We start from the raw sequence: 14,916 nt of genomic DNA on the forward strand, positions 1-14,916 counted from the left end.
CAAAAAAATTAATAAGAGCATATTATGAATGAAATAAATTCGAGATGTTTTTTTTATAGCTTTCTTAGTTAACATACATTGAGATTGTATTTAAATACAAATTACATTTTCGTTTGATGAAGCGGGGTTTACTTTTTGTATATTTACATTTATAAATATAAAACTTTCCAATAAATAAAAGAAGGTTTATACAAAAACGTTCTTTGATTCGATTCTAGTCATTAAACCCCCAAAAGAACGTATCTACAAGATAGGAAAACAAAACACGTTTTGGACAACTCCAGAAAGACTGGGCAAAAGGACACTCCCAAAACATATGGCCTTCAGTAGAAATTTCACAACTGGATGTAACAAAGTAACTTCCAAATTTCTGCAGAAAAATGCTTGACAGGATAAAATCTGTAAACAATTTTATAAGATATTTTTATATTTATTAGCTATTTAACTAGCTATTTCTGAGGAAGTCACCAAATATTGGCTATGTCCTCTTAATATCATCAAAAATGTTGTTCCAATAATATAATGGATGAAAAAGGTTCAAAATTAAACACCTGATTTTGCAATTGGATTTTCGTACAGAGAAACAAACAGAACCAACCACAGTGGATTCAGGGAACCAGAAACAGAAACCACTGAGCCACTATTATTGTTTCTGAAGAAAGACTATAAAAATTTCCAAAGGGATGGCCTGGTATCTCGAAATAACTGCGAGTCAGAGCTTTGATTCACCACCGAGCCACACGGTGGCAATATGCTGCAATCCTCGCACTTCTGTCGTGCAGAAAAGCGCCAAACCGCTCTTTAATTCACCCTGGCAACGGCAGACAGACGCTATGGCAACCACTTCAGAGAGAATCCCTTCCTGACAAATAGCTAAGCCCAGTATTTTTATGATGTAGTATGATTATGAAAATAACAGGGTGTAGAGCGTGTGTAAAAAATGTCAGAACTATTTAGTCTGTAAAATTAGCCAAATGACTTGCGTTTGAAGCATTAGCAGGAGAAAAGAAAGAGACTGAGTCAAACTGCTACAAAAAGTGTCTCTGTGTCATTGAGCGTCGAATTTTGTCAATATCTCGCATTTTATTTGAATTAGGTTTAACAAGTACTCCACTTCAACTGCGGGGATGATTTAAAAACCCGTGAAGCTTTTAGACGTTTTCAGGGATGTTAGTTCACTGACCAACAGCCTCTAAAGTAACGTTCCCTGGTAACTTAGATTGTTAGTAGTGAAGAAACTTCGCACATGTCTGACTGGAAAAACGCTTTCGAGAGAAACCGAGTGATCCCACCTCACAGTCAAACCGCCAGACAAGCTTCAGGATCTTCTCAAGGTCTACAGCTGCTCTTCAAACAGATCGATGGATTTCACATAAGACAGGTGGGAGTTTCATTCAGATAACGTTAGGCCTAACTTACATATTATGTAAAAGTTAAGATGTATTGTTAGATCACGTTGCTAGTCATAATTTCTCATATTTTCTATATTTTAAGCACCTTATTTTAAAGTACAAATATTCAATATCCAGGGGTATTCTTAAAGGCTCAGTTCACCCAAAAATGTAAATTCTGTCAGCATTTACTCACCCTCAAGTTGTTCTAAATCTGCATTCTTCTGCGTTCTTTCTTATGTTGAACATAAAGGACGATAATTTGAAAAAAAAAAAGTGTTCCCTGTTCTGGAGTATTCTCTGTCTAGAGCGCACAACTGCATGAGCTTGTAACGTTATGGACAGAAGCACATGCCTGAGCTTGTATTTTGGGTTAAGCTGCGTTGCTCTGACATTGTGGAAAATAGAATAATAGAAACAAAATGTATTAGCCTTTTTACCCGTTATTATCAATCTAAATTAATCTACTGCGAAATATAGGAGTTTGTTAAAACTCAAACATGAGATTTTACTGTTGCGTCACATGCCCAAGTAAAATCGTCCATGAGTGAATGTCATGAATGTCATAATTCAGTTTATCTGGAAGAGAAGACAAAAATGCCGAAGACCTCAGTTGTGATTTTGTTTGTCAGAAAAATGTTAGGCTACCTTATTAAAATTTATGCTCTTAACAGACCTGTGTGTTTTGTATCAATAGTGCAGTGTCCATATATATATATATATATATATATATATGTGTGTGTGTGTGTTAAAAAAGGCAAAGAATGACTATATACAGTATTTTCTTGATTACAGAGATTGATATTTTCTCCTTTTTTCTCCTTTTCTTCTTGTGGTTGGTATGACAACAGTCAGAGTTGCCACAATCACTTCAGTATCATCTGCGCGTGACCCTGTTTGACTCGGGTCACCAGCACTTCTTCGGCCGCACATGGAAGAGCAGCTCACACTCTCTCAGTGGCACGTCAGGTCAGAGCAGTCGAGTGCTTTTCAATGAGGTAGGGTGACTCATTTCACACTGAATTATGATATTTAGTGTTATTTCATGATGCAAAACCTTTTCATGCTTAACAAAGGGTGCTATTTATTCTGAAGTCGTGTTATCTTCTTGCCCTATTACATGTAGAGATGTGACCTCTTTTAAGTAACCGCTCAGAATGAACACATTAATTGCAGAATTACAGTAGCTTGAGCTATGCATCTGTAAAATAAATCTGTTTTAGACTTGTTTTCCAGTATACTTGTTGAGTAGGAAGTTGCTCTTAGGCCCCTGTCTAGCTTTTGTCCAGTGTCAATCTTGTCTTGCTCTGTAGAGGAAATATTTACAGAATCAAGGGCCTCAGAAAGTCTGGGGATCAACAAAAGGGACCAGTTTAGATTTTTTCTTGCCGTGTCATTTCCCACATAAAATGTAAAAAACATTAAAAGGTGTAATAGCTATATAGTAAAAAAAAGGCCTATTATATATTAGAAATAAAGTGTAATAAAGAAAATCATGATTTTTTAGACACAATATTGCCAGTTTCTTTATCTGTTTTGACTTCATCAGTGAAATCAAATCAGTTGAGTGAACGATTCAGTGACTCAATGATAGAGACAGTTACACTTTGTCTACACTGGATGCGAGCGGCACAATGCAATGTGACAAAAGTCAATTAGAATCCATTATAATCAGTGATGTTGTCTGCGCGATGGGACACGACAAATCCCCGAAAGTAAACTGATGCCTCATTCTATTTATGACGTACTCCAAGCACTCGCGATACCTCTCATATGAAGGACAAATGGATATTCTACAGAGCCATTCCACCGAAAGGGTGACATTTCTGTCCCCAGGACATTATATGTATAAAATTGCATGACAATTAACTCTAAAATACATTTTATTAGTAAGCAAAATGTCCTGCGCATTAAGCTAACTACAAATTTAAAATGTATAATTAAAAACTTTAATAAAAACTACATAGAACACTAAAAATTTGCATTTTCTGCATGTCCCCACTCTCCATCTCTAAACTTTAAAATGAAATATAAAGATTCAAATCCTTCAGAAATCTGATTTTTTTTGCATTGTTGTGTGACTTTATATCCAATCTGCTTTAAAACAAAAAAAAAACAAAAAACATTTGATCTAATATTTTAGATAAAATACACATTTTAGTCATGTCCCCGGGTTTTCACTCAGTCCTGTTACCCTAACACATTACCCCCTCTGATATTCCACAAGACACATTTTCAACAGTAAGTTGCATCATCTGGATCTTCTGAAGGCAATGGGAAGACCATAAGTTAGTCTTCTCATTTTAATTTCTGTATATTTGATGAAATTGTAACTACGACTGAGAAGGTCAATCTCAACATATTGTCCTGTTACCTAAACTTTTTTGTAGATTTTTTTATTTTTTTATTTTTTTTTTTAAAAATATTAACTTTTGGTAAGGCACTAGAAATGGCTCAGTGTCCTCATGCTATTAGCATGTACTATGTGGCCATATGCCATGTATTTGATAACTGTTTGCTTAAAAACTCAATCCTGTTACTTTCAGTCCTGTTACTATTTTTTTAATTTTTCTAAAAAAAAAAATTAAATCACTGTTTTTATCAGTTTTGTTTGGCCAATCATTTATACAATTATTTAATAAATTAAATTATTTAAAAAATATATAAACTTGAGGCTTCGGTCTTCTTTAAAATGAAAAAAATGGCTTTGTGTTTTTTTTTAAATACACCTTGCCTTAATAGTGATTTTATTGTCACAAATATAAATTTTTGGAACATATAACCAACAATTTCTTTAAAATAAACACTTTCTTGTGGGAAAACAAAGGAATTAATTAACATGCTTTTAAACTTGCTTTTTAAATGGCATATGGTTTTCAGTAACAGGATTGAGAAAACATGCGCCCATCTTCTGCTTAAACCTTTTAAAAAAATAAAGTTGCCTGAGATTGACCAATACACATTTTGAATAATGTACTATGTGTAGTATTAGATTCAATGTTGAAAAAGATAAAAAATACAGCTTAATTTTGAAGACTTACAACAAGCAAATGTCACCCATTTGGTGGAATGGCCCTACAGTTGCTTTGTCACATCCAGTGTAGACAGCTTCTCGCTGTTGTGGCGCGTTGCGCGACGCGTCAACGGTCGCGTCCGGTGTAGACACAGTGTAAGTTCCTGAATGAACCAGTGTTTTTGAACCAATCATTTGAGGGAATGACTCACTCCTAACCGCACTTGTCGTCACTTACTGGTTTCGATGTAACCTGCATTAAAAGTGTTTATTGAGCCTTGTTTTAGTGGTAAGGTGTACCAAAGTTCCTGTAGGGAAGGTCATTTCACTCTGCTGCCATCTTTGAAATGCCTCTCAGGCTGCTATTTCAGTCATGCAAGTACAGCTTTTATCTCTTAGTTTGAATGGGAAACATCAAATTCTTCAGAGCTGTTCACCAAGCTTACGATTACATTTCATATTTGAAATCACCAATGAAATCTGACAAAAACTGTCTCACTAGATTATGTTTCTAAACGGTCAAAGTCAAACCATAACAAACAACTGCATTTTTCAGGCTGGACCAGCCAATGCACATGTGCAGTCATAAGGCCAATTTACACTGCACCAACAGACGACAACAGACACTTCATCGTGTTTTTGTTGGATCAGTCGGAGTCTGTTGGCATCTCTCTGAGCTTGTTTTCACCAAATGAAAATGGTGAATTGGGGTTTGAATGTCTGAAAAGTGTCATTCTGTAATCTGGTGGCTGTCAGCGTTGGTCTGCCTCTGTCAGACGCCTACAATCACACGTCTCAGAATACTGACTTTCCATAGCAATCAGAGCTTATAAAGGCAGCTACAGTGACGTGATGATTTTACAAATTTTATAAACTTTTATTTAGAAGGCGGGGCTAATTCCGCCATATTGTGCTGTGCACTTTCTCCCATTTATAATAATATGAGGGCACCATCTTTATAAATTCTTTGGGTATACGTACACCACCTCCACCCCCAGATTTTCCATTATGTCTTTGAGGCAATGCATTTAAAAAAAAGCAGTCATACTTACCCTGGGTGCACATTTATGAACAGGCTCTTTGTCACAGCTCAACTTCTAAGTTGTGCTGAAACTCTCAGGTTTGAGAGTGCTGGCTGTACACAGCACACTCAAACCAAACCCAGCAGAGTTTATTGGAGATGCTGAGAGAGGCCAGAACACGTCCATCAAGCACAATAAAGGCCCATCTGAAGCTGTGAATTTATTGTCCAGCTGTCCAGAAGACCACACGCACACACACTTCTGTCTGCATGCCTGGCACCACTGTGATTCACTTAAATCTTCCATTATGGGCTCTTAGATCCACCGAGTGGAAATAAAAGTTCTTGAAAATGTCCACTCTGAGTCACAGACCATGGAGAGCATGGTTAATGTCTGCAGTACGCTCCATTTCCAGCTACCCACTGTGCCTTTGTTTTATTTTTATTTATTTAATCAGGGACAGTACACATTAATAGTACGTATAACATCATGGAAAATACGCCAGATTTAGCCAACACTGGCTAATTTTCATCCGTTGTCCCTTTTGCACGTTGATGTTAAGGACATACACAAACAACACAAAAATAATACAAAACACTACCATACCAGAATATCTATAAATGTTCACAATTTTTGTTCAACATTAGCCATATTTTCAGCTTTTTTGAGATGCAACAATGACCTGTTATTTGTTTTAATTCTTTCAAATCCGTTGGAAGTCTATTCCACTCATGTGCTCCTCTAAAAGCCAAAGCTGACCAAAGGTAGTTCTTCTCAATGGTACCTTACAATCACCCATAATACCAGCTTGTGTATACCGTCCTCCTGTTATCTGATCAATCCACAGTATTCCTACGCCCCATGACGCTTTGCGCAAATTATGGGTGTAACTTCTGTTAAGCTGTAAACAATCTGTGAAGGACTAGCTGTATGGACACAATAATATATTTTAAACTTACTGTACAATGACATTACATTATTCTACTCACCCTTCAAACATTGAACATTTAAAAGGACATTTAAAAGTGTAAAAGCATAAACAAGGTACTTTCAACAGACCATGAATAACCCCAAAAGAGGGAATCTTTCCACAGCAAAATCGTATATCACTGTGGTAATCGTATTATGTAACATACGTTGCCTTAATAAAAATAAAAATATTTACTTCAGCATTGTGTGATACTATTTCAAAGTGATTTCAGTCATTTTGAAAGATAATAAATTGTATTTACCTGTGAAAACAAACCTGGAAAGAGACGTGAGGATTTGGAGAGGAAAAAAAGAGAGATTCTTCGTGCATTCCAGTGAATTATTAATGGCATATCGTAAATTAAATCGGGAGAACAGACCACAAATGTGCAGTATATGTTGACCTTTTTCATTACAGCGGAATGCAAAAGGAAAAAGGAAAATAGTCATGAGCAAAAGAATGCAGTGCTTGAAAAGAGCTTTTGCCATAGATATTCTTATGTCACGTTAAAATACCAAGTGTTATGTTATTCTCATGTTATTCTTAAATAAAACATGAAAGAAAACTGATAGCTCATTGAGTCAAACTGACAGATAAGCTTTATTTGTTGGGCAACCTTATGATTTGAAACGATTCTTTGTCTTTTTAAATGGAAGTTCCCCAAACCTGAAGTGCCACCCATAATTCAAAACACAGTAAGATCGTCAGGAATAAGTTGGATATAATCCTTAAAAACAGGAGGAGCAAGGCCATTTAGAATCTTAAAGACAAGTACCAAATCAGCATATTGAATCAAATGTTCCCAACTTAAAAGGGAATACTTGGCTAAAATACTACAATGATGAAAACTATTTGGCTTTTTGTCGAGAACCTTGAGAGTTTGTTTATATATGATTTCAACCGGTTTAAGAAATTACTTACATGTTTTTGTCCAGGTAGTCATACAGTATGTAATATGTGGAAAAATCATCGAGTTCATAAATAATACTGCTGCTTCTGTAGTCAAGCAATTCTAATAAATCTAAAATTTGCTAAATTAAATTTCACTGTGTTTATCACTTTCTTCACATGTTTTTTAAAAGAAAGCTGAGAATCTATTATTGTTCCTAAATATTTAAATTCATGTACTACCTCAAGTTTCTATCCCTGGGTGAATACTTCTGCTTTTGCGTCATGATCTGGCCTTTTAGTAAAAAACATACAAACATTTTGTTTTATATTAAGATGTAAACATGATTTAACGAGCCATTGTGAAACCAAATCCATGGTATCAGTCAATTTCTCTGCCGCCTGTTTTTGACTTTTTGCATGTACCTATACATACAGGACAACATCATCAGCATACATTTGACAAATAATATCTGGAGGACAAACATTTGGTAAATCATTTACATACATACTAAACAACAATGGACCCAAAATAGAACCTTGTGGAACTCCAATATTATAATCTCAATATTCTGATGTTGCATTTATAACTCTTACACACTGTTTTCTATTTTTTAAATAGGTTTTGAACCACATAATGGCCTCAGTCAAAAAAATGTAATTAAATAACCTAGAGAGTAGAATGTCATGATTTACAGTTTCAAAAGCTTTCTTAAAATCCAAGAACACAGCACCAACTACACCTCCTTTGTCCATCATAGATTTTATATTTTCCAGCATAAAACAGTTTGCAGTTTCTGTAGAGTATCTTTTTCTAAAACCAAATTGCATAGGGTGAAGAGAATGCACACTATTATTGAGGGATGTAATTACTTGCTCTGCTACCCATTTTTCAGCAACTTTAGACATAACAGGAAGAATACGTATTGGTCTATAATTACTAATTTCTACAAGATTTCCAGATTTATAAATTGGTGTAATTACTCCATATTTCCATGCAGAGGGACAAATTCCTTGCATTACTGATAAATGAATAACCTGAGTTAGTGGTCCTATGAGTAATTCTTTGAGTTAAAAAAAAAAGGAATCTAATCCATATTTATCTCTAGCTCTAGAAATTTTAAGAGAACTTATTATTCTGTATAAAATTCAACTTTTGTGCTAGACACCTGCTTAAGAGTGAGCAGTATCCACCACTGTAATACCTGGAATCTGTGGACAAACGGGACTTAGAGAGAACACTTATTGTGTCCACAAAATAATTGTTATAAGTATTTGCTATCATACCATGATCATTAATGCATTTTCCTTTTAACTCAAGTTCTATATTTCGCACTGATCTTTTATAATTTCCTATTAAATTCTCAGATTTTGTCATATGCATTTTGTATTACCTTTTCCTTCCTCTTTTATAGAAATATACAATTTTGCTTTTGCTTTTTTAATTTCACTTATTACTTTATTCCTTAATTTATTAAAATTTCGCTTCTCCTATTCCATCCTAGATTTAAGAAACTGCTTGCATAATCTCTCTGTTTCATAAGTGACCAGATATTTTCATTTAACCATTTGTGTTGCTATTTCTCCTCAAACAGCTGTGTGGCTCTGCATATAGAATTGAAAATTGTCTCCCTCTTGCCTTCCTGTCAACCAGTTTGATTTTTTTTGTCATGCAATCACCGGTTCACGATGGCATTGCCCTGTTTTTGGGACAGCTGTTTGTGGCAAGCAAATCAAGAAAATTTGCCCACCACAAAACTGCAATATTTTTATTAACAAGGATAAATTCAGTTTTCCCACTCTTTTTAACGTATGAATTTTAATGACTTTTCTAGTCATTTGGGATTTACTAGATAAGCATTATAAAAATCAGTTTGATTCAGACCAATTTGCTAATAAGTCATTCAGACCATTGGCCTGTTCCATGAAACCGGTTTCATTATATTAAACTTACTATTCATCAATGAATCCTTATTTTAATCCGTATATTAATCAGCACAACTGTTTTCAACAATGATAATACTAATAAATGTTACTTGATTACAAAAGTTTCCTATTAGAATGATTTCTGAAGGATCATGTGACACTGGAGTAATGGCTTCTGAAAATTCTGCTTTGCTTTAATGATTTTTTTGTATAATTGTATTAATATTAAACTTTTTAATGAAATGTAACAATTTTAATGATACTGAATAAAAAAAAATACAAGCCAATAAAATAAAATAACCACAGTTTTATTGAAAGTAACACTAAAATATAAAAGAATATACAGTATATTCATTTTCAATATCAATATATTATTCTTTATTCAGTTCTATATGCAACAGAATCAGATTTAACAGATTTATTTTTTGACCAATTATCCAAATAATGTATAGTCCTACAAAGCTATTATTATCAGAGCATATGAGGGTAGCGGGGAGCGTGTCAGTGAACATGAGGGTAGTGTCATTTTACCAGCATTGCCCAGCTTGTCTGCATGTTACTCGAGCAGACTTTGCTTGAGCTGTACATGAATGGAGCGTTTGCATGGGCCATGAGCAACTGATCCGAGCGCACGTGCATAGAGCGGAATATTGAGCGGAGCGTCACATAACGCAGTGATAATGGCTATATGAGAGTGAAACCTGAAAACCGCATTTTCTGTGCATTCCTATTTGCCACATAGGGTTCTAGGGAGAAAATGTTTTCAGACCTAGAAAAAACTGATGTGGTAAAAGAAGATTATTAGAAGATGCAAAAGTCAAGATGACCAATGTTTTCTTAAGTAAACAGTATGTCTTTGTTTTGAATCACGTGCTTCACTTACATAAGTATTATTATTATTATTTGTTTTGAGGCATTTATGATGTTGTAGTTCCTCATAAAGATACCTGAGGAAATACAATCCATAAAGATACGTAATTATTTACTTCCCAAAGCCAAAATGCTTGCTGAGAGTTAATTTTGATCTTGCTTATACCCCTATGTTATTCACTAATTAGCCTGGCTAATTCATTTTCTGCTGTCTAACACAGAGCGAGAGGTTCTTGTTTATGAAATTGTGATGAGCTAATTTCCACCGTTGTCAGTGTTAAAGCCGAATAAAACGACTGCTCTTTTGTGAAACCCCAGGAGCAGCAGCAGCACAGAAGAGGACTGCGAGATCACATAAGGTCTGTCAGACATGATGGATCTGTTTTAATATACGCCGCAGAAAAAGACTCCAAACAGGGGGAGTGATTATAGAGGAATGAAGATAGAATTAAAGTGTGGCTCTCCCTCTGGCCCGACTCTAATGAAGGGGTGTTATGACAAAACCCATGTTTGTGTGGAGACGTAGGAATCGATAGATCTAATTTGATCAGTGACCTTGAGTTTGAGGGTCGAACATTTGAATGCCTGTGTTGAATTAAGTGAAAAGGAAGCTATTTGTTGGATTAAGCCTAATTTATTATGAATTTTCAATTGGGAACCACGATCAGCCTGAGAGATGATGAGATGATACTTGGCTCCTTTAAGGAGCCCTAAAGAGTCAATTTTGTTGTACAGCTAATCATAAAGAGTCAATTTTGTTGTACAGCTAATCATATGTTTCTCTTCTAAGGATGATTTAGAAGTGATTTAAAAACTTATGTTTTTAAAAGTTCGGCCTTTTCGAACCCTATAAATCACAATTTGTGTCTGAGGAACATGGTTTATTCATGGTGGCTGACATAAAGCTCATTATCCTGTAGAGGGCAGTGCTGTCACACAGTTGAGTGGAAGTGTGGTTGGCAGACTTTTTCCATTATCTCCCCCTGTGTGATGTTAACCTGTCTCTCCTCACTGGCTGTATGATGGGCAAGTACAAAACGGCAGTGTCAATAGGGAGCCATGCTATCTATAGAGCCATAGCAGATATGTTCAGGTCATATTTCACCCCCAGATTAAAAGAAAAAAAACAAGAAATTACATTTTGCATTAACAAAATGAAGCCTGTTATGAAGGGCCATTAAGATATTGCCTTGTGATATTAGTTTCAGGACAATTAAACAATCTTTTACATCCAAATTCTCATTACTGAAATGCAGTGAATTATTTAATTAATCTAATTCTCATTACTGGGAATGTGGACAAAAAGATCATGCTTATTACTTTTTGGATACAGTTATAATGTTAATTTATTTATTCTTTATTTTTTTTTACCCCAAATCAAAAGAAAAGAATAAGAAATGTATTAAAAAAAATGACCTTTTAATATTTTTTTTATTTGTTTGTTTGTTTTTACATGACAATTGAGGACATTTTACTCTATCTATCTATCTATCTATCTATCTATCTATCTATCTATCTATCTATCTATCTATCTATCTATCTATCTATCTATCTATCTATCTATCTATCTATCTATCTATCTATCTATCATCAAAGTGAGTACACACCTCACATTTCAACAAATTTTTTGGTATATGTTCTCAAGGGACAATACTATAGAAATGAAACTTGGATATATTTTAGAGTAGTCAATGTGCTGCTTGTATAGCAGTATATAGTTACTGTCCTCTGAAAATAACTCAACATACAGGCATTATTGTCAAAATAGCTGGCAACAAAAGTGAATACACCCTAAGTGAACATGTCAAAACTGTGTCCAAAATGTCAATATTTTGTGTGAGCACCATTGTTATCTAGCACTGCCTTAATCCAATATTCCCCCAGTATCAGCACTGGAACCGTTTCACCGTCTATATCACTCCGCTTGCGGCGACTGTCACGGCAGTCGAGCAAATCCATTATTTTTTACAATTACTACTGTTGTTGTGTCACGAAATGTTGTTTTAAAGTAACCCTGTGGTGAAAATCAGGTTTTTAATGTTGTTTATATATGTCTTGTGGTGTTTTTAATATTCTTTAAGACAAACCATGTGGAAATTCACAAGCCAATACCATTGCGGAGTATTTTCTCTTTTAAAACGGCGGTAAACCAAAGACCGTCTCAAAAACGCGTTTTGAAATCGCTAGTGTTTCTGACATCACAAACTACCTTGTAATCACGACAGCTTTAGCATATCATTAACAGCGAACTAGCTGGGGAGACTCAAGAGATGCCAGGTTATCCCGGTATATTTGTCTGTAAATATGAAAAATTAGGTAGATTTAGCAATATAGTGGGTGTATGATATTTATTACGATGTTATGATTAACTATATGCCTTTTTTCAATGACATTCTGAGTTGTTCAAAGCATTTCTGATGATTGTTAGAAGGCAGCTGCCTGACTTTGAGATGGCGAACAGGAACATGGTTTGTGCAACATTAGCAACACATTATTAGCTGTCTGATAACATATAGTCAAGCAGATTTTTGAATCTAATTATATTAATTACCATTATGTGTCAGACATTGTAAAGAGCGATACCATGATTGTGCAGCGTTTACCTCAGTAAGTTGGCTGAGTGAATCTGTGAGCTGGTGTGAGTGGAGGCGGAGCTAATTAGCATATTCATGGCTGGACTACAGGGGTACTTTAAGAGCTTTTTTTTAAGCAAGAATATAGTTATTTAGATCTCAAATATGTTACTCATATATAAACAGCACCTATTTTACAATTTGTTTAGAATCTTTCACAGATGTGAGCTCCAGGCCGTCAGCAGCCGTTCAACGCTCATGTACCCGCAGAGAACAGCGTAATTTTGGCCAGTCCTTCGGGAATTTGCCGGGGAGGGGGGTTAGATTAAAAACCGTTAGATTAAAAAACGTTAGATTAATTAGCTGCCCAGTACTTGGTAGCCTTGTCCGCCTAAATGGATTATAAATAAACATACAAAACTAGTAGGCTATTTGCAGTACAGTATATTAAATCGTTTTTGACCCAACGTTAATTATTTTGCACTGAAATGACACACTCTGTCGACTCTGACAGCGTTGCATCACGTGCACCTGCGCAATATCATAGCCTATGATTTCCAAAAATAGTACTGTCAACTAGTGATATCAGCACAAGAACTGTTGAGGAATATGCAACATAATTTAGACAATTGTTTTTGTCATATGTTATAATAACTGACAGACATCATTTCAGCCGCTCTGTGCATGTCCTCGCACAGAGAGAGGCTGAAGCTCAGCTTCGCGGCTGAGACACGAATAGACTATTAACTTAACGCTTTTACTCTTAAACACACAAGGCACGTCCACTTCAATCAAAAAAGTCGACAATTCCTTCCGTGATACTATTTTTGCGCTTGGATGATAGAGGATGCTTAACATCCAGCGTTGTCTGGGGGATGCTACCGTCGTTGCGGACGGGTGCGCCTGCAGTTATAAAACGAGTATTAGAGAAAAACATGTGGCATATTCTAATATGTTCATATAGCCTACTCAAAACAGACAGGGCAACCTAACGCAGACAAGTTAGCTTACCGTTTTTAGGTGATATGCCATGTCTGTAGTCGAGCTGTGATATGCAAACTGTTGCTTGCAAACTTTGCATTCGACTTTTTTTCCGTAATCTATTTTTGTAAAATGCTGCTGCCTGCCACACGGCCGATGTCTTCGACATGGTGAGGAGGACTGATTGTAAATTAAACACTCACAGTTAAATAAATATTCAGCAAACCACCAGACCAAGGCCTTCTAGTACTTTCTTCAATCTGTCTCCAATGGGTTGGGCTAATCCCAAAAAAGTGAAAACAAGGGGGGTGTTCTGAAGACAGACTGTTACCTGTGAAACAGGGGTGCTGTGAAAACACCCCCATTAGCAATTAGTGCTTTCCACCTGATGAGATTAACATGGCAAAAAATCGAACAATCAGAATTTTGGTCGATCATGAACGTATCGACCAATAAATCGACTAGTCGACTGGGAGTTTACAGCCCTAATATTTAGGCTATATTTAACTTAATCCTGTAGGGCCTACTAGAGCGCTGCTTTTGCATGTTTGACTGAATTGTTTGCTCGTGTTTATTTTTATTGTCTTTTATAAGGGCTATTGTTGTTGTTAATATGACGCATTTGGTATTAAGCAAGGGTCCTTTAGTCATTTGGATTTCGACTTCAGTGACAGTTACATTGCACCATTAGAGGGCTGCAAAGATTGTCTTTATAAGTAGCTGTTTGTAAACAAGGAAGTATGTTTTAGCTCTGTCATGGGAAATCTTTTAAAAGGACAAAGACAAAGATATCGCTTTCCTCAGCGGACATTAGGGTTGTGAATCTTTGGGTAGGGAGTGAATCGATTCGATTCACGATTCATAGGTTTTAGATTCGATTCAAGAATGATTTTTGCAAATTCAGAAAGATTCGATTCGATGCGATTCGAATAATTCGATTCTTATTTTTTTATATGCATTCATAGGTTTATTTAAATGCTTCCCCCAATGGGTCTTAGTCAGGGTGTGAATTATACAGCTGCCTTCGGGGGTCAGAGTAAAAAAAAGAAAAAAAAGAATTAACGACATTTTGTCTATTGTTAACGTTAGTTCATGTTAGTTTTTAATGAATCTATTATTATACAAAATATTTCCAAAAAATGTAAACCAAGATGTAAAAAGTCTTTAAAAGTATAGTTAGTTCATCATGCAAACTATTTTGTAGGAACACTACCTTAAAGTGTTCCTGGTACATTAAACATCCTTCCATTGTGAGATTAAAAATACCATGAACTTTCCCAAC

At 35.4% G+C, this 14,916-nt stretch overlaps 1 protein-coding gene across 2 annotated transcripts in view; it reads left to right on the plus strand.

Moving 5' to 3' along the window:
- The first annotated feature begins 808 nt into the window (after positions 1-808).
- The window catches only part of nphp4 (nephronophthisis 4), a 222,810-nt gene continuing 208,702 nt past the window's right edge, over positions 809-14,916 (plus strand). For both annotated transcript variants that reach the window (XM_077224388.1, XM_077224389.1), the window contains exons 1-2: positions 809-1,381; positions 2,243-2,389. In XM_077224388.1, the coding sequence (XP_077080503.1) occupies positions 1,247-1,381; positions 2,243-2,389 (282 nt within the window). In that variant the 5' untranslated portion in view covers positions 809-1,246. The remainder of the gene's footprint in view (positions 1,382-2,242; positions 2,390-14,916) is intronic.

This window comes from Siphateles boraxobius, unplaced genomic scaffold (assembly GCF_051911475.1).
Source record: "Siphateles boraxobius isolate OS27281-9 unplaced genomic scaffold, OSU_SipBor_1 9, whole genome shotgun sequence".
Classification (NCBI taxonomy): domain Eukaryota; kingdom Metazoa; phylum Chordata; class Actinopteri; order Cypriniformes; family Leuciscidae; genus Siphateles; species Siphateles boraxobius.